Source organism: Clinocottus analis, unplaced genomic scaffold (genome assembly GCF_023055335.1).
Source record: "Clinocottus analis isolate CAN_PGR_092001 unplaced genomic scaffold, fCliAna1.0.p SCAF_11, whole genome shotgun sequence".
Lineage (NCBI taxonomy): Eukaryota > Metazoa > Chordata > Actinopteri > Perciformes > Cottidae > Clinocottus > Clinocottus analis.
In genome coordinates, this window is record NW_027175832.1 from 8553969 (window position 1) to 8581466 (window position 27498).

At 44.0% G+C, this 27498-nt stretch overlaps 1 protein-coding gene across 4 annotated transcripts in view; it reads right to left on the reverse strand.

Moving 5' to 3' along the window:
* The window catches only part of slc6a9 (solute carrier family 6 member 9), a 61219-nt gene that overhangs the window by 27334 nt on the left and 6387 nt on the right, over positions 1-27498 (reverse strand). For 2 of the 4 annotated variants that reach the window (XR_011080079.1, XM_068602202.1), the window contains exon 1: positions 11889-12291. Coding sequence is in view for 2 of the 4 variants with exons in the window: in XM_068602202.1 (XP_068458303.1) it covers positions 11889-11930 (42 nt within the window). In the remaining 2 variants the exon portion in view is untranslated. Of the gene's footprint in view, positions 1-11888; positions 12292-23901; positions 23963-24411; positions 24728-27498 lie in introns of those variants that run through there. The other 2 variants (XM_068602215.1, XM_068602222.1) reach the window with 2 other exon arrangements.

The window sequence follows — 27498 nt, forward strand, 5'->3', positions numbered from 1 at the left end:
CAATGGTTAAAACAACTGGTGTGAGTTGGACATTGCAATCAGCACTACGTCTACCTGCAAAAAAAAAAACAGCCGCGTCATCCTGTTCCTCACCTTGACGTCCACTTCCATGCTGAGGAATTTGATATAATAGTGCCACTAGCCTGGTGACTGACCAACTCTCTGTGATACTTAAATAGCACGACTCAAATACCTTGCCGCGGGGGGGGGGCAAGAAGGGCAAAGGAGGGCTAGGTTTGGCTGGGGCAAAGGGGCAGAGGGTCGAGGATCAACAGTGGACTGAGACTTTCCTGCACAGACAAAGAGACGCGGGCGTGGACATGTTGATGAGTTAATTTGTGTGATAGATTACCCTACTTACATGTACACGTGTCACCACATGTGCGGCAGATGATCGGAAGTTATTTCAGGATAGATATTCACAGATATCCCCCGACTTTTTTCTGTCCCATCTGGGTCTACTGTGATCATTTTGGCTTCAGTTCAACGCAGTGGGCCCGTTTATCTCTGACGGTCCCTCCCGCAGCCCATTGTCTTGCGAGCGCAGGACGTCGGAGGCCCCGTCGAAGCATCGCCGGGACAATCTCACAATCCGAATTCAGAAATAGGCTGTTCATCTCATAAAGACAATGGGCTTACATGGGCACGAGTGGACGGGAGAGAGAGATGGGAAGAGACGGACTGAAATAGAGACGCATACTGAGAGCAGTGTGAGAGAAAGACAGAGTGACAGATCGTGTGTGTGTGTGTGGGGTTGAGGGGTAAGAGGGTGGGGGGGGGGGGCTTTGGAGACGAGAGGCTGACGAATGCAGACAGACAGACAGGCAGGCGGGTCTAGCTGGAGCCGCTGCAACTGTGTACTCTACCCCCATCCCTCCCCCCCACGACCCCTCACCACCGCCCCCACACCCTCCCCTTCGCCTGTTCACTCATTTGCTTAACAAGTTCATTTGTGCGTAGGCCTTCATCGGGTATGGCTGTCAAGTGATGCGCGAGACTGGCCTGCGGAACTGTTGGCCCTCGCAAGCTGTTCACCTGCATCCCTTTCAACCCCACACACACACAAACATGTAGAGACACACACACATATTGACACACACACACACACAGTGTGCAGTGCACGTGTCGCTTTGCACGAGCAAGAGCAAAGACACAGCACTGGCATCCGATCAGGTCAGGAGTGTGCGCAAAATGATGCGTGAATACCGGGTTCAAGCTACAATGTTTCCACGATGTCAGCTGTGGAGCAGAACTTTTTTTAATTATTTTTTGAGCGTTTTGCCGCTTGTTTTTTGTTCATTGTGGAGGTAAAATGATCAGTCGATTATTGGATTAATCCACACAAACAAATGAGCCAACAATTACTTTGATGATTTGACATTGTTTAAGTCTTTTATCAAGCAACAATTTCTGCGGAAATGTGATAAATTACTTACATGGTAACCCAAATACCCAAATATATTTGGAATTTTCCTGTGTCTTTCATGGACCATGGTATAAAAAAGAAAAAGAAGAAACTACTTGTCCATTTAATATCATATAATATATTTTGCTTTTGGCGCTGCACATACACTCAGCCAGAACCCTTAAGCTGAGATTTTATGAACTGGATGACATACGCAGTGTCATCAAAGGTTTCATAGTCAGGATATCCTACAAAATACATTTACAGGATCTCAAAGACAACACAATGTACACCAGTATTTCCTCATATATCATTAATTCCAAGAAAATGATAGTGAGTGTAAAGGGTATGAACTTGATACATTATGCTAAATCCAGACAATAAGCTGTCAAATCAAGAGCACTAATTTGTTGAATCGACACCTCCAGGACCCTGTATCTCTCACATATTACAAACCAAACAATTATTATTGAGGCAGATTGATTGAAAATGAGAATAGCCATTAGTCTCAGTCATAAATTGGATAGCTTTGTTGTGGGAACATCTTATAAAACAATGCAAAACAGGAATGAATCAAGCCGAGCGTTTCCTCCAGTTCTGCTCGGTACAATTAGTGTTCATTTTCTGACTAACATTAACAAAGTCTTTAAACAATTAAAAGTAAGATTCAAATAGGGAGCTGCTGTGGTTTCCAATCTGCCCTCAGTCAAACATGAGAGGGCCGAGAGGTTGCGCTGCACCGATGGCTTGTCAATCACTTTGAAGGTACAGCTCCCGGGTCGTGACGCAATAAGCACAGTAAGACCTTTTTTTACTATCCCAAGCAACCGCTCCCGGCAAGAAATGGCCACAAAGAAAAGAAGAGAGTAAATATTGGCATGCCATTGGTACTCCAGTGCCATTGTGGACAGCTCTATACGAGTTAAGAGATAACGTTTGATGCTTTTCTTTTTAGACTAATGCTATAAGTGACATCTAACATTGTCTATTTAGAGAAACATATCTTAAGTGTAATGACACAAACTGTTCTGAAAAATGTTTTGTTTTTTCCAATAACTGAGGACGAGATATTTAGATTGTATGGACCCAGAATGGACATCGACAGACAGATTATACAATTAAAATCTCAATTTAACCCCATTTCTAACTTTTTGGATAAGAAAAGGAAGTTAAATGTTTGAAACATGCAATTCATACTGCGAGCCTGATTCTTTATTTTTGAACCACTTGGTGTGAATAGTACAGCAGAAAAACAGGCATGGGCACACACAGGTTTTGCAGTTTGCTGTAAAGGTGTGTCTAGTCATGGAATCATACCTTATGGATAACCACCACAGGTTTAAATAAATTAAAACAGGTAGAGCTCCATTGACTGGAACTTGGAAATGCAAAGCTGTTCTGCATCAGGTATTTAACCTCATTAACTTCCTTTGTCATGACTTTGTTCCTGTGTCATGACTGCCTAAACCAGTCCCGCAAAACCCTCTGTATGTGAGTGCAAACAGTCTTTTGATAGCCTTAGAGGAATTAAGTTTTGCATACCTACTCTGACTGCCCCAGATTTTTCCATTCCTTTCAAGCTAAAAGTTAATGCCAGTGCGGTCGGAGCTGAGGCAGTTCTTCCAGACGGAAGTTCAACTAGCATCATCTTAAATATTCTACCATGGAGGAGGCTCTGGCAATGTTGTTAGCCCTACACCAGTTTGAGGTTGTGCAAAAGCGATTCAAGTTTTCGCCAATCATAACCCTCTCGTCTTTCTTTCCAGAATGTATAATCACAACCAACGTCTTATGCGTTGGTCTCTGATCGTCCAAGGCTACAAGCTCCAGATCTGTCATACAAAGGAGTCTGAAAATATTCCTGTAGACATTATGTTCAAGCTTATATGGGGTAGGGTGTTACGTGTCAGTGTTTTGTGTTCTCCCTTTCCCTCTTGTTTTCCCCACAGGTGCCAATCTGGTGATTGGTTGCTGGAAGCCGGAAGAATTAGGGGCGGGGTTTTTTTGCTAGGTGTGAAGGTTTGTTGTGAGAAGTTGAGGATAGTAGTTGAGTTTGGGGTACGCTGTACATTTGTGCAAGCACATAGGTACTTTGTGTCTTGAACATCAGGTTATTGGTCGGTGGTCCCTCTGTATTTGTTTTGGGCAATCGTTGTTTAGAGAAGCATGTGAAGCCATTTTGTTTATTTCTTTTTCAGAAGTAGTTATCTAGGCCTAGTTTAATTATCTTGATTTCTATTTGTTTGACATGACCACAACTGTCCCATGTTCTCCTCTTTTTTTGTTAGCCACAACTAGTGTGAATAAATCTTGTTTAAAACATTACTCATACTTTTGACTTTCGTTCACATATTCTTTGGCCGTCACATGTTGGTGCTCCCTTATCCGCTAGACTGAAAAGAGGCCATAACACCAACTTTCATCCAAAAACCAAACCAAAATAAGACAAACATTTCCAAAGAGACTTGCCGCATCCAAGTTCAGCGAAACTGTGTACATCACATCACAGATGCAATGGCAATCATTTTGGACTGCACATCCATTTTCAGACAACCAAATAAATCCTGGCAACAAACGTGTGAATAAACGTATGAATCCCTCCTAGTCCTAGATCTACATCATTTCATTAATGAGTACCTTGCACTGACTTTGAAATGGAGCCCACACAATTTGAGACCAACTGACAGGCCCGATATTCCAAATCAAACAAATGGACATGTGCATTTTATCAACGAAGAGACAGTTCGTAAAAATCAAAATAAAACAGTCACTGTTACTTTCTGGGAACGCGTTTAAATGAATCCCTTGCATTTTTGCAAACCCTGGGTCTGACTTTGTGTGTGTGTTGATTCTCTTTTTACAACGAACGGTGGCACAACAAGAATAACCTGCACAGTCAGTTCATTTCAGTTAAGTTCAAGTTCATATTAATAACCTTTCATAGTATCTCACACTCCTGCACTGCCCTCACGAGCCTAGATTAGCTTCATGCATTTCACAGAGGTTCAGTTAGTCAGTTAGTTCTGGTATGTAAAGAGTTCCAGGAACTTAAAAAATGGGTAACCACGTCGGTGTGGCACAATCTAAGGCCAAGGGCTCCTAAGGCAACTCAGCACTATGAGTATCTTTGTGTGAATGGCTTGTGTCGAAGCAAATTTGATCGTGACTGCTTTTTTTTTGAAGGGGGGTTGATTTGGGAGTAAACTTCTATCATAGCTGTTGGTTTCTTTTTTGGCTGACTTATTGGTGTTGTTTTTTCTTTTGGCCTCAAATCAGGAAATACAGTCCTGCGCCTACTGGAATATAACTTCTATCCACGTCAATCTCAATCCTGATGGTCAAAGGTTCAGGTACGAAGATGCTGCCCTATGCCACTGAAGGCTTCAGGAAGTTCACTCTTGCGATGACCCCAACATTCTTCAATATGGTGTTTTAGCCTGGCGAGGGTAACTCTAGCTGGGCTACTAACCGCTGAGTCACCTACCTAAATATGTGGTACTCACAACCCTTTATTTTTTATTACATGTACAAAGAGTTTATGTAGGTGTGAGACCTTTTTTTTTACAAACACTCGTGTATCGTTGGGTCTTAATTTTGGCTCAACTGTTGTCCCCTTTATAACATAAAGCATGTAAATACAATAAATCCATAACCTTTAGCCTCGAAGAGATCATGATAAGCAGTTGGGAGCTGCGTCCACCTAGTGCTGTGAAATGGGGCAAGAGGGTTTGAGTCATGTACGACTAACCTGTATTTTGTGAATTTTCAACACTGTTGTTTTGACAGATTATTTTTCAATCCTGACATCCAATCAATTGTATCTTCTCAAGCAAAAAAAAGGACAACAATCTGGTTTGAAATGGAAAGAACTGACAGCCTTTCATTGTGACCTGCAACAAAATGCTTAAAATGCAGTGCTGAGCCACCTCGAGGTCTGACAATTTTAACCCCAGTCGAAGAGCGCCAGTCTACTCATTCTTGCCTTCAGCAGTTAAAACGCTGTCGTCTTTTTAGTGTCCCATGCTGAGAAGTACATTCTGAGGAAAACGCCTCCACAGTTTCACTTATTTCACTTAGCTTCTTGTCATTTAGAAGGTGGAAGAAGTTTACGTTTACCCGAGATGCACAAGAAGCAATACATTTATTGACTGTTTTTCCGTTGATGTTATTTTACCATGGCGCTCTATTACTGAGGGAAGTAAAAATCCTGATCATTTTCTGCATACACAAAGTTAATTGGCAGTTGGCGCACTTCAAAGGCTAGTGGTGACATGAAACACTCCTGGGTCCTATTTTTCATACATAGTTTAACACAGTTGATCAAATGTCCTATTGTCCATCGTAAATTACTGAGATAATTGACGTCAGGCTACCTCGGTTTTTCAAAGGGTGATCAGTGTTCAGACGGTCTCGTTTATTCGAGCCAGACGTCAGTCATCTGAATAGTTGTGTGCATGCTCCTCTTCAAAAGGGGGAGGAGTCGAGCACAGATGTCATGATCTTCAAATGCGACAATGGCAAATAAACTCAAATGTCTTTTTTCTTCGCGCTGGAGCAGGAGATGATCATGGCTACATATGATGAATTTAAGCCCATAAAGTCTGATGGTGCATTCACATTCAAAGCGTAGCAAATATTCACAACACTTCTTGTTGTAAATGCGGCATAACACCGCCTCCACTGGTCAGGCTGGAGTCACATAAGCATTGAAAAATATCAGTTAAAAATAAGTTATTTGCATATCGGCTAATTTCATGTGCCTCTTAAGTTTCTTAATCACTAAATAAACGTTTCGAACAGCACGGCTCACAATGTTCTCCACATTGCCAATACACCAATGTGCCAATCGTAAAAAAGCGCAAGACGGCCAACACTCAGCTGCGCCATGTGGTGTTCAATGTACAGCTCCAGAAAATCTTGTAAATAAATGACTCGTTGTCGGCAGAATTGATAGTGCTCGTACCAGAAGTTATCATGACCGGATCTTGGCGATCTGGATGAACTCTCTCTCTATAAAACTAATATAGTTAATATCGCTCTGTGCGGTGGGAGTGGCCAACTTATTCAGTGGACTTTCACTGAACCCGCTCTGGACCAGTTTAAGAGTTGCTGTGGGAATTTTTCTAAACTTGCTTCGAAGAACTGAAAAACCTGACATGCGTCATCTTATCCTCAAAATTATCCAGCTAACTCAGTAAGCCAGGTATGAAAAATAGGGCCCTGGTCGTCAAATCGTCAGCATAAAAGATGAGGCGCTAAATCCAAAAATATCTGGTTCTTTGATGAGAAAAGTGAAAGACATAATCCTATGTACATAAATGTCAGACCGAATAGATTTACATTATCAGAGATATGCAGAACAACTGGAAGCTGGGAAACAGATTTATCATCTACTCTCATCAAGAAGTGGCTTCAGAGCACCACTGGCCCAAAAAAAAAAAGTGACACAAACACTTTCATTCCCAGTGCAATATCTTAATATCTCAATCGTATTAACAAGGCCAAATGGACTGTCACTACTTTTTGATGCAGCTCTCATATATCTGTTTGTGTTTTTATGTTTTTTGTGAGCCCCTAAACCAAGACAATTATCCAATGTTGTGTAATATACATTTAAACTCTTTTATCTAGTGAGCTGTTAGTAGGCTGTTTTTTGTTGTTGTAGAGAGCTAGGTTAGCTTTTTCTCCCGTTTCCAGTCTTCATGCTAAACTAATCCGACCAACTCTTGGCTGGGGCCGTATACTGAACAGACATGAGTCTGGTATTGAGCTCCTCATGTAACTCTCTGTAAGAAAGTCAAATAAGTCTCTCTCCCCTAATTTCGTGCTATTCATTTGATGGGCTAAAATTGGTTCACGTTTAGATTTTTTTCCAATTGATCTGCAAACCATGGGAGGGTGTGTTTTGTTCCCAATTGCAAATAGTTCTGAATGTACCACAGCTCAGATTTGCTCCTCTGCAGGACTTTATCTCCATAGCAACTGCGGTAGGTAGGGCCTTATGGGTATTGTAGTATTTGGAGACTTCTGCCATATCGTACCGAGTGAAAAGAAAAAACACAATATCTCAAAAACAAAATGATTAAAACTGATGAATATAACATAAACCTGAGGAATAAGCAGCTTGTCCAACTTCACAACCCTAACTGAAAGTTACACATGTCACATATGGCTCTTTCCAATGTCCATAAACATATAGACGTCCATATCTGCACACAGGGGGTGTGGATCCGTAACATTTCAATACACCAGTCCTCCCATCAAATACCCCACTCTCCTCTCAGCAAGCCAGTTTGCTGGTCAGGTCTCTGTCCACCTCTCCAGCCGGCCATTGTCCGTCAGTAATTCTTCTTACTTATCAGTCATGCCTGCAGCCATCCGTGCGCCCAGCCATGCACGTAGAGTCAGTTGGCTGTGTGTTGTGTGGTACGACCGTGTGCTTCTGCAAGGCAGCTGTGAGCCCGGAAGCTTAACTTAGTGAAGTCAAAGGGAGACCGAAGGTTAGAGCCACCACAGGGAGATGGACAAGGGGCGCGCACACACACACATTAACGCAAACACACATGCGCTCTCTATATCTATTCCTGTCTCTCTCTTCCACATGTGTCTCTTTCCTAGCTTGCTGAGCCTCGATGCAGTGAGTAAACACTGCTACTTTGCACTTCCGCTCCATAAACTGCAACACCTGCCCCCAGATGGGCAGAGACAGAGAGAGAGAGAGTGTGTGTGTGTGTGTGTGTGTGTGTGTGTGTGTGTGTGTGTGTGTGTGTGTGTGTGTGTGTGTGTGTGGGCCCCTGCTGGCTTCCTACGCTAGATGTAATGTACTGAACTGCCTATTAGCTGCTATCATCACATTATATATGACATCCATGGACGTTTCACAGTCGATTCCATTTCAGTAAGTTTCATGATTTCTTTAAATAATCCTGCCAACTACGACGGGTTATTTTAAGCAAACATCACCCTGTTAAACCTACAGAGCACACCGTGACAGCCTGCAGGGCAGGCTAAATATGTCTCCATGCTTTCTCATAGGAGACATAAAGAGTAAAAGGTAGGTGTTTGAGTGCTCTGGAGGAATGCCTCTGCAGCGGAAGAATTTGTGCTTTTCAACACAACAGTCCTCATTAGCTTCTTGGTGAGGCGCCCTATGATCCACACAATATGCTTCTATGCAAAGCAATAATTTGGGTCAGTCTGTTGAGGCCGTATATGTTTTATTTGAGTTATAACTATTTCAAATGAGTAGTATTTCACAAGATTCAAAAATAAGAAGAAAATGAAATGGCTTGCAATTCAGCCGAATGGTACCACAGTCATTGTGAGTACAACTTACTTAAATGCGATAATTAAATGATGTAACTATGAAACCACAAGCAATGACTTGTCTGGATATGAAATGGTATCTGATCGGATCTTTTCTTTTCAGTTAAAAGGATGTCAAAGGCAATTACCAGCACTCACTTAGCAATTACCAGATCCATCTGAACTCCTTATTACTGCAATTACTAGTGAAGCGTGCCTCGAACGCACACGCAGGACCCCAGACTATTGCCCCAACACCGTGAGGCTGGTCTACCGCTGAGAGGGAGGCTGTGACCCATGAAATGACCAGGACCAGGGCTTTGATCAGAACTGGGCAATTTTTATTTAATTTTTTTTTCACTTTTTGTTTGTCAGAAAAAAATAACATGTTCTGAGGTAGGTGATTAAAGAAAATGGGAGATCTGAAGTAATATATTTTTTTATATTTAAAAAAGGATTACAATCACTTAAAGTGATAGCATTATTATTATAGTGATTATTCTGATTATGATCATTGTCATTCTTATTATTGACAAGTTCAATGACCAATTCAAAATCAACCAAAAACTCATCTTACCATAAAATAAATGAGACTTTTTCACAAAAACTGTCTATGAAAAAGGGGCAAAATTGCACTGAAAGGGACAGTTTCTTTTCATTTTTGATATTCAAGGCAGAGAAAAAAACATAACTGTTTTTAAAATTTCACAGTTATATCTTCTTAGCTCTGTTTGACAGCAGCATTATCAGTTGCACATGTTTTTTTTTTAATTATTTCATTTTTTCCAACAGTGATCAAGATCATTAAACGCAACAGAGTTGTTATTAGTGAATCACACAGGTCTGCAAATCTTCTCGAGATGCAATTACTCAGAAGAAAAATACCTTACATGCACAACTGAAGCAAAGTTATTTGTGTTGTCGGCGGATAAGAGACCCTTCTTTTAGGTGACGTCATAAGGGAGACATTACAACTGTTTATGGCAGAAATTACACGAGTGGGTACACTTTATTTATTTAGAGCAAAACTACTGTCAAAGAACCGACTGCTTCAAAGCTCAAAGAACAGAGTACAACCCCAAAGTTGTGTTCTTATCTGAATAAAATACACTGAAATACCTCAGTTTTGAAATAAGTTCTCAGCTTTCACACCAGATAGGATCAACTAGAGATAACGATCAGTATTCTTAATGATCTGTATCGATCGATCACCTGGTGACGAACCGGGATCCGAGCAGCGTTGAATGTGTGATGCTTTTTTTTTTCCCCAACTCACACAATGTTTTCACTACAAAACAAAGCTATTCCATGATTTAACAAACAAAAAGGTAGTTTTTTCTTCTTCTAAAAGACAAAAATGATAAGGTGTGTGGATGCTAAAGTACAAAAACATTCTGACTGGCAAGCGGCGATAACCTCCTCCCACCCCGCTAACTACAGTGAGTCCCCTGATGTGAGTGACGGAGCCATATCGGGTTTTTCTCATTCATGACATTAAAGAAAAACAAATCACGGCCACAAACAAAGCAGAACGGCAAAAAGTTCATCGGGGAAAAAAACCCTCCTGTCGGATTCTGACAAGAACGCCCCATGAATTCATACTCGATAATTATGCAGATATATGCACAAGCATCTACTGCTTGTAATTATGTAGCGTCCACACAGTCCTGTCACTCAAAACTCAAAGCTTTCTGGAGAAATAGCTTTTGGGCTGTGTGTGTGTGTGTCTATGTGTGTGTATTAACAAATCTAAACTGTCCATAATCAGCAGGTCTGCGTCTCTCTTTGGTACATTTATCCAAAGTTGAAAAGAACCTGAACCAGAATCAGTGGATTAAGCAAGTGGACTTTCACCTGTAAATGTGCACACACACACACACACACACACACACACACACACACAGACGCACGCACACACTCTCTGCAGCTCTAAATATCTTCACCCTTCCACCCACAAATTTTGTGTGTGAGCGTTTCGAGCGGCTTTTTTACTGCGTTGTGTGCCCCTCAAACTTTTTTGCCTTTGCTTGAGTGTAGTTGTGTGTGTTGTAAGTGTGTGTTTGTGTAATTGTGTGTGTGTGTGTGTGTGTGTGTGTGTGTGTAGTTGTGTGTGGGTGTAGTTGCCTACAGAACCATAGCGAGCTGACTCAGCCTCAACAGTAGCAATCGGAAACAGGAGACAAGGACTTGGCGAACAATGTGAGCCGGCAGCAAGGTCGGATGTGCACGCACGCGCATACGCACACACACACACACATTTACCTGCCATAATGGAACCAACTATATATCTAATCTCAAACAGATCAGAGGATTTAATTGTTTCAAAAGTGTTTCAAAGTAAGTCGACTGTTAAAAAACCCCAACAAAAGCCGAGTGAAGGATGGATGTGCGATTAAAGCAGCTGGTGGGGGAGGAGGGTTGGGGCTGCAGGAATGAGGGGGGGGGGGGTTTATAAATATCGGCCTTTTCTTCTGGACCCTTCTGCTTTTCGACTCTGTCACTCTCTTTCACACACACATACACGCACACGGGGCGGACCGGCCCACTTCCTTACCAACCCCATCTCTCACGCCGCTGCCCCGGACTTCCCACTGCAATTACTTATAAAAACTTTTCAGGGGCCGCCACACGTGGTCGGGTTTTTAAAGAGCTGCGTCCCCCTCCTCGCGTGGTGCGGGGGGTATTGAGTCGTCACAGACCCCCTGAATGATCACCGAAAAATAAGGCGGCGTAGACAATAGCTCGTCTTGATGAATTCAATTCTTTCAGGACCCTGTACCGTTGTCCAGGCAGCTCCGGGAGAAACAATCGTTGCTTTGATAGTCCAAGAAACACACACTCACTCGGTTGCTCTTAGAGACTCCCTCTAACTACTTCCGAATTAGGATCTAAAGATAATATACGTCTGACCGGAACTTGGGACACGTTCAGTTTTTCTCATCCCGAGAAGTCTCTCCTCTTTCGAAAGTCTCGTTTCCTGCCCACTGAAGCCGGCATGAGGCGCAGCTAATTAAAAAATAACATAAAATGCCAATGAAAAGAGAGTGCGAGAGAGAGAGAGAGAAAGAGAGAGAGAGAGACAGAGAGAGAGAGAGAGATAGAGAGAGAGAGAGAGAAAAAAAACAAAAACAGAATGAGAACGAAAACAGAAATAAACAATATGACAGCCTGAACTGACCTGGTCGGCGGAGGAAGCGGCAACGGCGTTCGACTCAGACATGATTTGACGCTGTGACCCAGTGGTGCTTCTCTGCTGGCCACTGTGGGCTCCTTCATTCACACCTTGCCTTTCAGTTCCGCGGCGCGCAAGAGAGAGGGAGCGGGTGAGGGAGAGAGAGAGGGTGGAGAAAACACAGTATACCCTCCCTTTTGCCCTGGCTTGATTAATGCCTGAATTACTTTCACCTCATTTCATCTGATGGAGCTCTGCTTCCTCTCCGCCTCTCTTGCTCATTCGGCATGGTAGCCCGCTCTCTCTCCCCTCTGTCTCTCTCTCTCTCTCTCACCCCTCCCTTCCTTCTGTGATTCCAGCTCTGCCTTCCCTCCCTCCTTTGCACTCTTACTTTTTTTTACTTACCCCTCCCTCTCACTCCTCTCGCTCATTTACTTTCTCTTTCTGCTCCGGTTTTTCTTGTTCTTCTTTTCGGCGCATTTCACCATTTCAGGAATATGTTCCCCCCCCCCCCCCCCCCCTCCCCTCATCCCCGCTAGAAAAAGACACAGGAGAGATCCACAGTCTTTTCCCTCCACCTCCACTATGAATGGCTCGTTGTCACTCCAGCACCTAGGCTGAATACAGAACAAGTAAGTGGGAGAGAGGAGAACCGATGGGGGGCTGCTTCGGTAGAAGGGACGGGGGGAAGCAGGGGGGGTTTGAACTTTGAGTTAAACTGGCCCGAGTAAAGCAGGGGGAGGTCTGGAGCACCCATGGGCTACGGCCAAGCGCTCTCCTCTCCCTCTCTCTCTCTCTCTCTCTCTCTCTCTCTCTCTCTCTCTCTCTCTCTCTCTCTCTCCAGATTAAAGCGAGAATACCAAAAAAAAGTGAGGAGCCCACAAGTACGGAGCCTGCCCGCCCTCCACACACACACACACACACACACACACACACACACACACACACCACTCTTTCTCTCTGTCTCTCTTATTTCTTCCGTTTGTTTTCAGAGGCAGCAGCTGCAACTCTGCAGACCACCAACAACTTCCCTTTCAGCGGCACTTGACTCTTCCAAATCCTTGTCCGTCTCTACACCCTGACATTGCCAATGCCCCCCTCGACACACAACCAACACCCCCCCCACACACACACACACACACTCTGCCGTGTCACACCGAGAGGCCGACTGAGCCAATGCCATCCTCCCTCCGCCTCTTTGTCCCTCGACATGTTCACAGAGTCCCACCCTTTCAAACTTGAGCACTTCCCTCCGTTTTCTTTTTGCGCGCATTGTTTGCCACCATATGGCCAACGGCTGACCGCAAACAAAATAGGGGGCGATGGAGCGAGGCGAGGGAGCGAGTGAGTGAGGAAAAGGTAAAAGTGCATCTGATTGAGGGATCAACGAACGCGGCGCTCGTGGGGCAGAAGAAGACGGCGCGGCGATGTGATACAGGCGATGTCAAAAGTTGACAAGCAACTGGCGCCCGGCCTAATGGGTGTTTGATAGCCGGGGACAATGGCCGCTGCCGCTTGAGTGGAGGCCCTCCAGTTATGTTCAACACGAGACGAGCAATGCAGACAGGATGCCATTCATTTGTCTATCAATTCAGAGGATTAGAATCTCACAGGGGATCCCATAAAGGGATCATTACCATATACCCGCCCTATTCAGTGTGCTCGGAGGAAGTACTGAGGGTAATGAAAACAAGTGCCCCCAGCAAACAGTTGACCATGTTGACACATTTAGAACAGACAAATCACTGTTGACGAGGCACCATTGCACTTTCTATGTGACTTTTGTATTTCTCCTTCGCAGCGATCGATAACGCTTTGAACGTTCATCACAGCCGTGAAGAAGAAGTTTCTTTTCCCACTTAGTTTAAGTATCTAGATCTAGTATGCATAATTGATTTAACCGAGAAAAAAAAATCGAGATCTTGTGCCTTTATTAGCTTGCAGGTATTGCAGGTGTATGATATATGCATGCTGAGTATATCTATATGTACAATTTTTCGTATATACATTTTTGCGATGTCAAATCACTGAAGCTGGTCCTCACTTCTTTAAGGTGCTATTTCGGGGATATGACAAAAGAATTATAATAGTACAGATGTCTGTGTATGTGTCTGTATGTACATTTGAGAACTAAGCTATGGAAGATTATCAATTCCTCCACAGGGATCCAGACACATTTTGCTGGCTCTACACACACACACACACACACACACACACACACACACAAACACACACACACACACACGCACACATGTTTCGTTAACTAATTATCCCATTATGTTTGGCCATTTAAATCTAATTAGGGAAGCACAGATGCCGGTGCTGTTAATAACACCAACTTGTTAAAATTCTCACACTTTTTTTTTGCCATATGTGTGCCTCCTACTACAGCAAAACGGCCTGTGTGAATAAAAATGGGCACAGTGTGGATCTCCACAGCGTTCTCAAAAGGCAATGATGCCTGTTGATGTCACTGACACAAAGAGTCAGAACTGTTGTCGCACCTCATTCCTGACTGCACCTCCACGTCCGACCAAAAGCATGTCTGAACCGCATGCATCGAATATGAGCGCATAGTTTTGCACCGCCTTGATAGTCGGATAGTAACTTGCTTGAAAGACAGTTGTATTGTTACTTTCTGTTGAAAGACAGTCGTTTAGTTTCCTTTGGTTCAAAGACAGTCGTATCATTACTTCCGGTTGAAAGACAGTCGTATCGTTGCTTTTGGTTGAAAGACAATGTGTTGTTTTTTCTGTCAACCGTCCAAAACTAAATTAACATTCACAGAAGACCATGGATTCTAATTTGGAACCAATTATTAAGCTCATTTTTTTCTTTAAAAAATTTACTTTAACAATTAATTGATCCATCAAATCCCCTTTCTGATGATCAAACTCTAAATGTTTTGACCAGAAACCGTTCGGTGCGGGCGGCTTGTTCACGTGTAAACAAGGACAAGCCGACAGAAAGACAAACAATCAGGAGGGCATGGGGTGGAACACTGATAAGGTCAGAATGGATCTCCTCAAGGATTTCCGAGCACATGTCAACCTCAATTACGGGTTAACCTGAGGCCAAACGCAGGCATTGATCCTAAACCCCCACTGTTACACATGCAACACGAACGATGTTCAAAGGGACAAGTTCAAGAAAACATTTAAAGCTAGCTTCCTTCTACACTTTTTAAGCTCTGACAAACCAATATCCTCCTTGAAGAGCGCAGTAATTTGAAGATTAACGGAGAGCAGGGCTTACATCCTTTACTGAGCTTTTAAACTTGCCTTATGAAATCAAAGCAGGTAATGAAACGGTTTTGAGCACGTCAAGCTGTAACGAGGAGGCAGGTTTCAGGTTTTAGCCGTACAAACCAACGACAGAGACAGAAGGTTGATGATTGAACACAAATGTATGCATATTGGCCTGTTAATTCAATAACCCCCTTGGGTTGTAACAGCTTTTGGGGAAATCATCCATCCTTTTTTTTTAATGTCACACTGTATTTAAAATGGTTACAGGCTGGTAATACCTTACAGGAGGTAATACCTCTGTCTGCAGCAGGATATCAGTGTGTCACTGTATTTTGTCACTGACGACTTCAACTGAGCTTTGTTGCCAGAGCCGTTTTTTATGTTGCTCTAGTTAGAGGCAATCTTTTTACAATGAGATAACAGTGTAGGGGTTGTACTGCAGGAACAACCGGTTCTAGCTTGGATTAGTATCTCCTGGGGAGGTTGTCGTTGATTTTATTCTCATGAGAATCTGTCAAGCAGGAATCCCTCGTGCAAATTAGCTACCATATTTCAGCAAACATAGATGTCAGGTGATAATATCATTATCATGCCCATCGCCATATTGTGATTTACTCCTGAAAGATATCCCTCGTCCGTCTATGCGAATTGAGAGTTTTGTGATTCAAAATGCCAGTGAAACGCAATTAGTGTTCCATAAAAATGCACAAATGCACAGTTTTGAGTTGAAATATATTGTGTATATTTTCCTTCTATAGCCAGAAAGCAATGGGGTGCAGCGTGTAAGGATTGGTCATTCTTGTTCCATCTAGTAAACACTGGAAAAGGCTTCATCTGACGCACAATTCAACTTTCCTGTTTGAACTAAATCAGAAAAGGTTCTCTTTTAGTCCGAAAAAATCAAAACCTTCTGGCAAAGGGCAGCTTTTCGGAAATATTGGTCCAAACCAGTTCAGACTACATTACAGTAGACCCAACATCAAGTAGCGTAGTGAACACACACACACACACAAACACACACACACACACAAGACAAAAAGAGCAAACTCCAAAGTTGAGGACAAGCAAACACAAATTGTTGTACAACAACTGTATTGTTGGAGGTCATGACAGAGTGGAAAACAGCGGGCAAGTTCTACTGACTGAAGCATCCTCATTTTGCGAATAAAACCGAGGTGGATAATAACGCGGCACCCTGACAGGATGTGATCCATCCTTTCACTCAGTCCACAGCACATTCAGATTCTATAAAAGGTATTTTTATTTGTTGTGTGTTTTTAGTGATTTGGGCATTACCTAACCAAGAAATTGAAAATGAGTTTTCAAAAAGATATATACGAGTCGGCCCTGCCTCACGCCATGACTTCTCGTCATTTAATATCCATGGATCAACCTGCTTTCACGATGAGAATCCCATGTCTGGGCTCATTACGTCCTCCTTGAGATATATATATATATATATATATATATATATATATATATATATATATATATATATATATATATATATATCTGTCCCTTACAGCAATTAGGTTAATATCTCATCGCCTCGCATTAGCTTAGCACGCCTGTGATGGGGCATCCGACTGTGGACGGATTCTTGAGTCGAAAGATACGGCGACGGGCCTGACGACCTCTCCCAGTCTTGGAAGAGCAGTCGAGAGAGGAAGTGAAGTGACGAGTGACGGGACGAGCAGGGAGAAGGACTTCACGGGTTTGAAGTTCACAAGAGAACGGGGAGCCGCAGGACGCACACACAAAAAAACTCAGTTTTTTTAGGTCGGCTTTATCCGACAAAACAAAAAGGACAAACGTGCTGAGGCACTGCAGAAAGGGGGGAAAAAATCAAACTTTAATTGGAAGCGGGGGAAAAGAAAGTGAGAAAAGGGGGGGAGGGGGGGAGGGAGGGTCGAGAGAAAAAGGACAGCGGGATAGAGAAGAAGATTGAAAACGAGACGAGGGAACGATACTTGAATAAGCCCGTGATGTTCGGTTGTCTGACTGTCCAGCTGACCTGAGCTGAACAGGCCCTGACCCGGCCACTCTGGGACACCGAGGGGAGAAAGACAAAACGACGGAGAGGAAGACGAGAGGGTAGCGAAGAGGGAACAGAGAGACATTTCCAACGCTTGGTTGAACCTGAAGTTACTATGATATTTTCTCTTTTTCCCCCTCTCCTTTGGCTGGGAGGGCCCCAGCTGTTCGGTCTGTATAAATAGCGTGAGGCTTCGGCTCCGACTCCTAACCCCCCTCTCCTCCCTCCCACCCTCCCACCTCCCCCCCGGGGAGAGCGGGGCTCATTGGAGAGAAGGCATGGGGACAAATCGGGTCGGAAAAAAAACACACAACATACACATTTTGACAAACATATGGGACCATTGCTGGGGATGAAAGTGAGGAACATGTGACTGAAGTTGTCCCTCACGTGGCAGAAGTCACTGTTGCGCTTGAAATGGGATGAGAGAGAAGGGGGGGGAGGGCAGCGGAGACAGGAACGAGATGGGAGATCTCAGCCGTTTAAGCAAATAGAGATAGCGTCCGAGATGCCAACGCTTCAGTAGATGCTCTTCCAGGTGTATGCAAAGACAACAGAATAAATAAATCTTTCAAAGCAGCACGAGCACATATGACGAAAACGGCAGCAGATAAAGATCAGGGAGCCGTCTGCGTTACTTCTGTGCAGTGCTTTCTAAAATGTCCTCCTTTAAAATGGAAAAGGGTCCTCTTTGATGATTATTATTTAATTTCTTATTATTATTTTTGCCTTTACTTAGATAGTCATTGTCAGGAAAACGGGAGAGATAAAGGTGGGAGGGGACTCAGTGTGACTTTTGAAGCTACACTAATTCATATCATTACGTTAACAATTGATGAAATCATGGTTAATGTTGTGTTTACGATTGCTTCCACCGTATGGGAACTTATTATTTGTAAAGCTAACGTTGCAGCTCAACCGTGAAGGACGATTCTTACATCTCGCTCTGTCACGAGCTCCTCGGCCATGAGCAGATGCTCGCTGCCATCTGCGCGGTGATGCGGCGGAGAGAAAATAGTCCCTACGCAAAACTGCTCACCACGAGGCGGACGGATCACTTTGAGCAATCGGGACAGGATTTCTTGGAAAGCGACACTGCTGTTGAGTTTTTCCAAATGTTTTCATTTATTTTAGAGACGCTTTGAGCACCGCAAGCCGATTCCTGTGTAGTTTCGTTACGTTGGGAGAAGGTGGACGTCTCCAACATCAGGCGAGTCACACACAAACAATCTTGACCGATAAAAAGCACTACAGGTATTGGAGAAACACGTACTGTCTCTTTAATGCCATGTGCTTACAGTAAGAATGACAACCGGTGAGATCGCTTGATCTAAAAATCCACCGCATGTGAGCTGAACAGGAATCAGGAATTCCAACAGAAAGCAGGTGAAGACAACAGAGCATCCTGTAAAGACTCAAGATGATCTGAGATCAAGCTGCGAGGATAAGGAGGAAACAGCAAAAATGGGGATATGATTTGCTCCTCTTCCTTGATGACATTATCAACTAACAGCTGTCCTCCCAGCAGTGCTGCACCTGGTTCTGTGACGACCGGGTCATGTTGGAGAGTCAACTTGGAACCATTCCATAATGTATCATTTTTTTCTTCCAATTCTTCTTCTTCTTCAGATTAAAGAATTTGTGTCTGAAAGGAGCTGAAAAGGAGGAACGGCGATGAATAACACAGGGGATGTGTGTTAGCAAGCGGGAGAGAGCTGTCCGGCCCCTGAGAAAAGCAGACCCCCCACCCCTCCCTCCCAACACCCTCACCCACGTCCCAGGCTTACAGCTGCCATTCAACACTCACACACACATACAGAGCCAGGAAGCAGGTTGGGTTCAAGCGCAACAAATTACCTGAATATACTTCTGGAGGGGCCTTTGAAAAGAGCTCACTTGCGAAACCGTTGAAATTGATAATAATAGTAAAAGAAAGTGTGTGTGTGTGTGTGTGTGTGTGTGTGTGTGTGTGTGTGTGTGTGTGTGTGTGTGTGTGTGTGTGTGTGGTGGTGGGGAGGAGGGAGATGGGGGGGCCAAGAGCCTCGCTGTGTCACAATGTCAGAGCCCTGTCCATAACTTCTCTGACTTCAGAGGACGGGAGAGGAAGAGAGGGAAGTCCACCCCCATATCCCCTCTGATTGTATGTTTTCGTGGAGTTGGAGCCATTAAAACCAGAAACACAAGGGGAGAGGAAGAAAATCTGAAAAACTACATTTGGTTTCTCCAAAGGAAATCTAAAGGTCGGAATTACAATGGACCCCCCCGCCCCCTTCCCTAGCTGAGTGTGTATGTGTGTACGTGTACGTGTGTGTGTGTGTGTGTGTGTGTGTGTGCGTGAGAACGTACTCGGGTGGTGGGTTACCTTTTAAAGGGTGCCCAGCAGTAGACGTGTTTGGCATTCGTGGCCCTTGTCCCTCGATTGTATGTTCGCCACAGTGGCCGCCGTTAAACTGACGTTGGGCACTGCTTGTAACCGTATGGCTGCTTGTAAAAAAATGTTTTTTTAAATGTTTTAATTCTCACTCAGCTGGTCGGTAAACGAGGAGGGTGGAGAGCAAAAGTCATGGCTGACTCTTCAACCCCCCAACCTGCCCTCACGTCTCTCTCTCTCTCTCTCTCTCTCTCTCTCTCGCTCTCTCTCTCTCTCTCTCTCTCTCTCTCTCTCTGTCTCTCTCTCTCTCTCTCTCTCTGTTCACATCTGTTTGATGGCCGCTCACCCCCGGAGGCAGTCAACACGGTTGCTGAGCACTGCTGTTACCTAAACTTGGCCGACTGGCATCTCAATATGTATCTTACATAAGAACGGGCGAGAGCGGAAAACAAACTTTTTCTCGGACTCACCTGAGATACACATTTGGGGTTATTTATCAACAGGATCCCGTCTCATTTGGGGATGTGCAGACACGCTGGAATTGAATTGTGGCCAACATTGCCATGAAAACCTGTCCTGCCCAGTTCAGGAGCCTGCCACGCTCATTTGTTTTTTGCAACTTGTTGTCAATTTGAAATGAACTTTCAGGGTATGTTTCGGTAATTGTTGTGGACATATCCGGACGTTTTTTTTGCGATGACTGCCTCGACGGTAGTTTGACCTTTGTCGAGTGATGTGCGGAGCGGCAACTTTTCGAAAGCGCATCGTTCAGCATCTTGAAAACTTTGAAGCATTTTTTTAGGCTTGATCCGATAAAGATACACAGGACATTTGGTATATGGACGTAAAGTTTAAGAGATTTCAAGAAAAGTCAGCACACTGAGCTGAGATATTTATTTAATGCTCAAGCCCCGAGGGAGGCCAAGTTTGTCCGCCGGGGACCTCACAGTCTGGGCTTTACGGGTTTGTCTCAGCTCCGGAGCAAAGGTCACAGCCTAAAGTTGTGACATGTTGTGTATTTATTTATTTTCAAACAGAAAAAAGTGTTCAGGTCTTTGTCCGTAGTTTTGTCTGTGTGAGCGCCGGGTTTGCGTTTTCTATGCGTTAACGTATCTGTGAAAATCTCAAAGATGTGAATATGCTTATGAAGTATTCTAATGTGTATGCGTAATGCATAAATAAACGTGTTGTACGTTATGTTTTCGTGTGTGTGTGTGTGTGTGTGTGTGTGTGTGTGTGTGTGTGTGTGTGTGTGTGTGTGTGTGTGTGTGTGTGTGTGTGTGCGCGTCTTGACCTCAGGGAGGTTGTGGCAGTGTGTTCCACTATTTCTTTCCATTTAGTTTCCACTTCACAGCCTGCAGCACACATTAGCCAAACAAACCCCTGGGAAATGGCGGACATAACACACACACACACGCACACACACAAACATACACACACACACACACACACCAAGGCTCCCCACCCAGCGGGTACACAGAACTGTTGGGGTAATTTTACAAAACAAAACCTCCCTCCTGCGTAGTGTCTGCATTGTTGTACGCGACAAACCTCTCACTGGATAACTGGCCCTCACAAAAAGTAACATTTTTAGTTAAAACCGCAATGGGAGAACGTTTCTGCATCTCCCCTACACACAGCTAATCATTAAAACTATGATCATCATCATCAAGTCGTCCTCATTTCTGACAAATGACTTTATGGTACGTGTCTCGTCGACTCAACCCGGACTGAAGTAAAGACTCTTCACTGTCCTCCACAGCTTCTTCTGCAGCGTTGCTCTGCTTTAAGGCCGCAGCTTTTGTCGTCGTATATTCTCGAGTAAAATGCCCTCGCTGATGTCATATCAATAATTCAAGATCATCGGCTTCATAGTTTTAACCGGGGCCTCCGGTGTTTGTATGAAGTAGCCCGAGGAAAGTCAGTTCATCGTGTCCGATAGATATTGAATCACCATTTGGGCAAATATAAGTGTAGGATTGTCAATATCTGGCAGGAGGAAAGACAACTTTCCTAGTTCACGGTAAAAATCATTTTTGAATATATATTTTTGGGTTAATTGAGCTCTGGTTTTCATCAAACGCTGGACCGTCATGTGATTAGCAGAATGTGGAATAGTGAGAGATCTCTGGTCATATTGAAACCAAATGTGTTGGTATTGTATTTGGGAATGTTGGGTTTAAAGAGTCACTTCCCAAAAATCTTTCTAAAGAAAAGTTAAATAAAATTATGGTTGAAAAGTCACGGCTTTAACATTAAAGGGCCTGCCAGTGTTCATTTTTTGATCGGAGGCCAGTCTTTGGTGACCTCTTCCTCCATTGGGCCTCCATGGTGATGGACTGGCAGCCCTGGTCTGCACAGCCAGACGCATGAATACAGCGCCTCCTCCTCCTACATCTCTATACATACACAGCACAGACATTTTAAAGATGGGTTCGAAAAGACGTTACCAAGGAGTAACAAAAAACAAACAACAACAACAAAGAAACGGCCATCGGTCCAGTAAAGGCCAGTGCCAGGGCACCATCTGCTCATCCGTTCGGTGGAAGTGGCGATGGCTTCCAGGGCAGTCAAAAGACGACGCAGGAAGATTAAGGAGAGGGACCGGGGGAGCGGGGGGCTCTCTTTGAACGCTGTGAACGAGCAAGGGGGCGGTGGGGGGGGATTAAGAGTTTTTTGGACCGAAAAGGGTCCCGGCAGAGGGCTACCAGCCGAGCCAAGCGGTAGCAGGAAGCGAGCGCTCCTTGTGTGTCACGAGATTTACGGTGACGGGTCCATCCACCGGCCATCTGGGGGCCAGCGTAAATAAATTTACCCAGACCGCAAAAGAAAGGGCAGGGACTTCAATAGAGAGAGAGAGAGAGAGAAGAAAGAAAAAAATAAGTTGCACTATTTTGAGATTACTACAACAGGAAAAAGGGGCGATTTTGGCTTTCAGAGGTAAAGCTGAGTGTAAAGCGGAGGGGGACAGTTGGCGAATGGGAGGGAGCGAGGTTTTTTATTTTGTAACACACACACACTTTCATTCTCTGTCGACGTGCCAGAGCCCACAACCGGCATCCCTGTCTGCCCCCACCGCTGGAGGACAACGGCCCCCCGAGCAGCCGCTTGTTAGAAGTGCAGCGCAGCGAGCTAGAGTTATGCAATCGTCCCCGTGTTTGCCTTCCTAGATAAGACTTGGGCGCCAGTTACATTCTAACTTACTGCACGGCTAAAAAAGGTGGCCGGTGAGTGTTATAAGAGAGATCTGAAAACTAAATCTTGGCTCAGAAAGAGAAAAGTACAGCATTGTCTGGGAAAGTACACATGTGCCTTCATCTTCGCTTAATCTAAAGTTGTTTTCCTCCTCCAATAACTTAAATAAGGCTAAATCACTCGCCTTCTTCTCTGTGTCGACCTCTAAATGGCTTTTTAATTCTCCATTTCCTGCCAAATTAAGTGAATTGACTTTAAACAACGAGGCACTGAGTGTTGGCTAGGGAACAAGACTCTCAGATTTGGAGCGCTAACAAAGACATCACCTACCGCAGCGGTTCCCTGAAATAAAAGGAAATGAGCGATCTCTTATGTCAGCGATAAGACGAAGCTCTGGCCAAGAAAGTGAGGCTGCTTTGATGTTTCTTGTATCTCAGTCGTAAAGGCACAGCTCTAATGAAGTGTGACAGAGAACGTGCTCAAACTTTCTTTTCTTTTTTCTCCAATCTAGCCTTTGAGCCAATAAAATCCACTTTCAAACGGATATGTTTTTAGTTTCAACTTAAAGGATTAAACTTTACCAAGCTTTTATTTTGGTGATATTGAAGATAAACAGCCCTCTTTCTCCCCTCTAACACTTGATTGATGGCTTGCGCCCCCTAGTGGGGGTGAGGCGTCATGGCGGCCTCCACAGGTGACCTGTCCTCAGAGACTCCCTTTCAATACGGAGCACAAGCATTATGAAACAAATCAAATCCTCCTCGTGACATTTTACACTTTTTAATCTATGAGATTGCCACATTTAAACTCAGAGAACTTTTATTTTTTTGGCGCTTAATTATGCAAACGACTGATGGGCAATCTGTCTAACACGCACACACACACGCACACACAAACAAACACACACACACAACAAAACGAACGTTTTGAAAACAAGAATGAAATCTCCATCCTGTAACTGCCTTCAAATGCCGCGAGAGGACAGAGCAGACGAGACTGATAACTTTCTGATAAAGTTCAGACGGCGCGCGAGAATTATAAACATGAAATGCATCTCAAAAGGACGCGACGAAAAAAAAGTCATTGAGGAGGAAAGCGAGGCTTCAATTGAGCGAGAATGTCAGAGGCGAGTTGGAGCTCGTGTTTATCTCAACTCCAAGAAAAGCTTACCTGAAGGCACACGTTTTCCTCGGGGCACGGCCTCACCTTATCAACCCGCCGGAGAGCTGCACGAGACCAGATAAATAATCGAGGAAGACCCGGATTAAGAGGGGGGCTGTTTTTTTTCAGGGTTTTTTTTCGCGGGGGTTGAACAGCAGGTGACGACAGCGCCGCGCGCGCTCTGAGCTGTCCAACACAGCGAGCGCTCAAAGCTGGCGTGTGCTCCAATAGTTTGAATCATATTTATTATATCAATACGGGAAGAGAGAAAAGGCAGACCCGCAAAATAAGAAAAATGAAAAAGCACGTGAAACAAAAACCACCTGTCCGCTTAAATGGAGGGTGGAGGGCGGAAGGGGGCTGGCCGGCAGGTTAGCAGCTGCATCCCACCGGTCAACTGCATGTTTGTTTGTTTGTTTTTATTTAATATTTATTCATTCACTTTTTTTCTTCTTTTAAAAAAGACAATCAGTGTTACATTTTTTGTAAGTGTGTTCACTTAACAAAGGCGAAACTCACCAGGATCCCGGCGGACTGCTTCACTTCCATCCTTCAGGGACCGCGTCAGCAAAGATCCCCAGCCTCTCTCTCTCTCTCTCTCTCTCTCTCCGGATGGACTCGTCTGCCTCTTGCTGCCGTGACAGTCTTTCCGAGGTGGCGTCTGCTCGAGTGTCTCGGTCCCCTCTCTCTCTCTCTCTCTCTCTCTCTCTCTCTCTCTCTCTCTCTCTCTCTCTCGCTTCTCGTCGTCTCTTCTGCGCTGCTGCTCGCGAGTGTGTTGCTGGAGTGGCGTCCCTGCTTTGTATCAATTCTGCCCTAATCCAGAAACTTTTCTATGCTGTGAAAGGAACATGTGACAGGCGGGAGGGAGAGGGGTGGAGGGAGGAGGAGAGAGAGAGGGGGAGAAGAGGGGGATGAGGTGGAGGCAAGGCAAGGCAAGACTTTTTTAGTTACTTATCACCCTCTTGTTAAAAAACAATCCCTCCGCCTCTCTGTTGGTGACCGACAGGGTCTACGATATGGACTCCCTGCCAGGTGGGAGTTAAACGTCTGAGGAATCCCTCCGCGAGGATGCAGACGGAGAGAGAGAGAGAGACAGAATGTAGAAAAACATGTAGTAAGAGATTTGCATTTTGCAGCAAAGCAGCTGCCATAACAAAGTGCCCTATTGTGTAAAGAGATTAACTGTTAGGGTAACGTTCACACTGCCCACAGACTGCCGACAGCCAACTGGAAAAGAACACCCGGGTGGGGGGGCTGCCTGGATTTAGAGGAGCAGTGCATGGCGCAGAGCACTTCTGGCGGAGTGTGAAGTGTATCGTAAGCGTTGGCGAGAAAATTACTGCATTGTCATTTTGGGGAAGAGTAGTTTTTAACCAACACCTTTTTGAGTGATAAAATACTTTTTATTTGGAGAGGGGTTTTTTTATTGTTTGTTGTTTGTTTTTTTACCTGTGATGGAGTTGATTGTGGAAAACAACTTGTGTGGTGTTACTGTAATAAAGTCTGCATTGCTTTGTGAGGATGCTACATGTCTGCAATGACACACACACACACACACACACACACATGCCCGCGCACACACACACACACACACACACACACACACATGCCCGCGCACACACACACACGTTAGTGAAATTAACCAGCAGCATGGAGTCAGACTGCTGTGACCCCCCTCACACACTTCAATCTTCAAACCGGAAAACTTTCTCCTGTACCTGTGTGTGTGTGTGTGTGTGTGTGTGTGTGTGTGTGTGTGTGTGTGTGTGTGTGTGTGTGTGTGTGTGTGTGCGTGTGTGTGTGCACTTACTTCCAAAGAAAATCATTTCAGCTAAACTTCTTGGAAAAAAGATCATAGCGGAGTACCCAAGGTCAAATCATAGTGTTGTGTGTGTGTGTGTGTGTGTGTGTGTGTGTAAACGACTCAAACTCTGCATCATGCCTTTCTTCATCTGTCTCAAGTAAAAAAAATGTTTAGCTAACTCTAGCTCCCGTCCACACACACACACACACACACACACACACACACACACACACACAAACACACAAAGGCTTGGTTCAAGCGTGCGTCTTATCTACAGATCAATCAACAGTGGCGCTACACATCCCGTAAGAGATGTTCCACTGACTATGTAAATAAATATCACGGCTGACATGCAGCTTCCTCACAAATAAACGCAGGCTTTATTAATAGTAACATCAAGCATGTTTATTACGGTCAGATTTGTGTTTTTTCAGATCATTTGATTTGTGTATTGCTATTGGGAACAAACCAAATTATCAAAATTAAAAAAATGACCAACCCTACTTTTATGTCAACACATTATTTTATTTTATTTTTTTAAATTAAATAATAAGTTAACACAATAAGAGACACTTTGTCCACTGGCACTACCTACATTGAACCTCCCTTTAATCTATTATGTGGTAAACATGGCGGGTAAAAAACACCAAAGCCCTCTAGGTGAGACAGAAAAAATACATTTCTTGTGTTTCTACATTTAAGTTTAAAACTAAGGTTTTAAGCGTTGTTTGAGAAATGATTTCCGTCTGTTCGAGCGTATAGAAAACGAATATCACATAACAATTCATACACACTGGGCATGCGGGTGCCAATGTAAACAGTAAGATTTGTTGCTTGATTACAGAATATATGACAGAGAATTATAGTCGTCTAATAATAATAAAAGGTAGTGCTTGATATCTAAGATCTTCGTCTAACCTCTTCCTCTATAAACTATAAAGTTTTACAGGTTTTATTTTTCAAACTTAGTTACAACGCTGCAGGTCTTACATGCACATCAAATTTATTTCAAAATGAACTTAAAAATCAAAGTTTACTAGCTTACGGGTCAATAAATGTGTTAAACCTGCATCTCGTTTCTTCTGTTTCGTTGTTGTCTGTTCTCATACTCGTAGCTCTGCTGGAGTCCCTGTCGTACTGGAGAGCATTTATGTTTTTGTTCCTTTACAGTTTCTGTGGACTTCACAATAGTTGTGCAGAACAAATTAAGCATTAATAAGAAAAGGAAAGTTCTTTGTTTTGTATCCGTCGTCCTCGTCAAAGCCGCAAACCGGGACTTTCCAGGTCTGCACCTTATGGCTGATCGATCCACCAACAGCTTGTTTCTTCCGCATGTCAGCAGTAGTGAATATATAAAATGCAGAACTTAACTGCACAACAGCTGCTAGCATACTCAACAAGGTCAGCAATGCCTGTAATGGTATTCATAGTAATCCAAATGGTGTTTTCTTCTGGAAAAGGGTCACGTGATAGATATATCTTGTGACTGCGAAGACCCCATCAAGTAGCGTCATCTACGTTATGTTTTTTTCAAACTCATGCATTTCTGCCCGTCCACACTACGAGGTTTCAAACTTACCCGGCTTCGGTAGTGTTTCTAAACCGCGGACGCTCAATGGAAACATAAAATGGAAAGGTGGTAGTGTGGCTGTTGCCCAAGTCTCTGGGCAAGAATTTTTGTGAAATTTTACATGCCAAAAAGGCAGACTGTATCTGAGCAAACTGTTAGCCTAATTAACCGTCCAATTCGAAAAAGAAAAAAAAAGCTTTAGTTCAGGCATTTCCACTGACCTTGCTTTTGC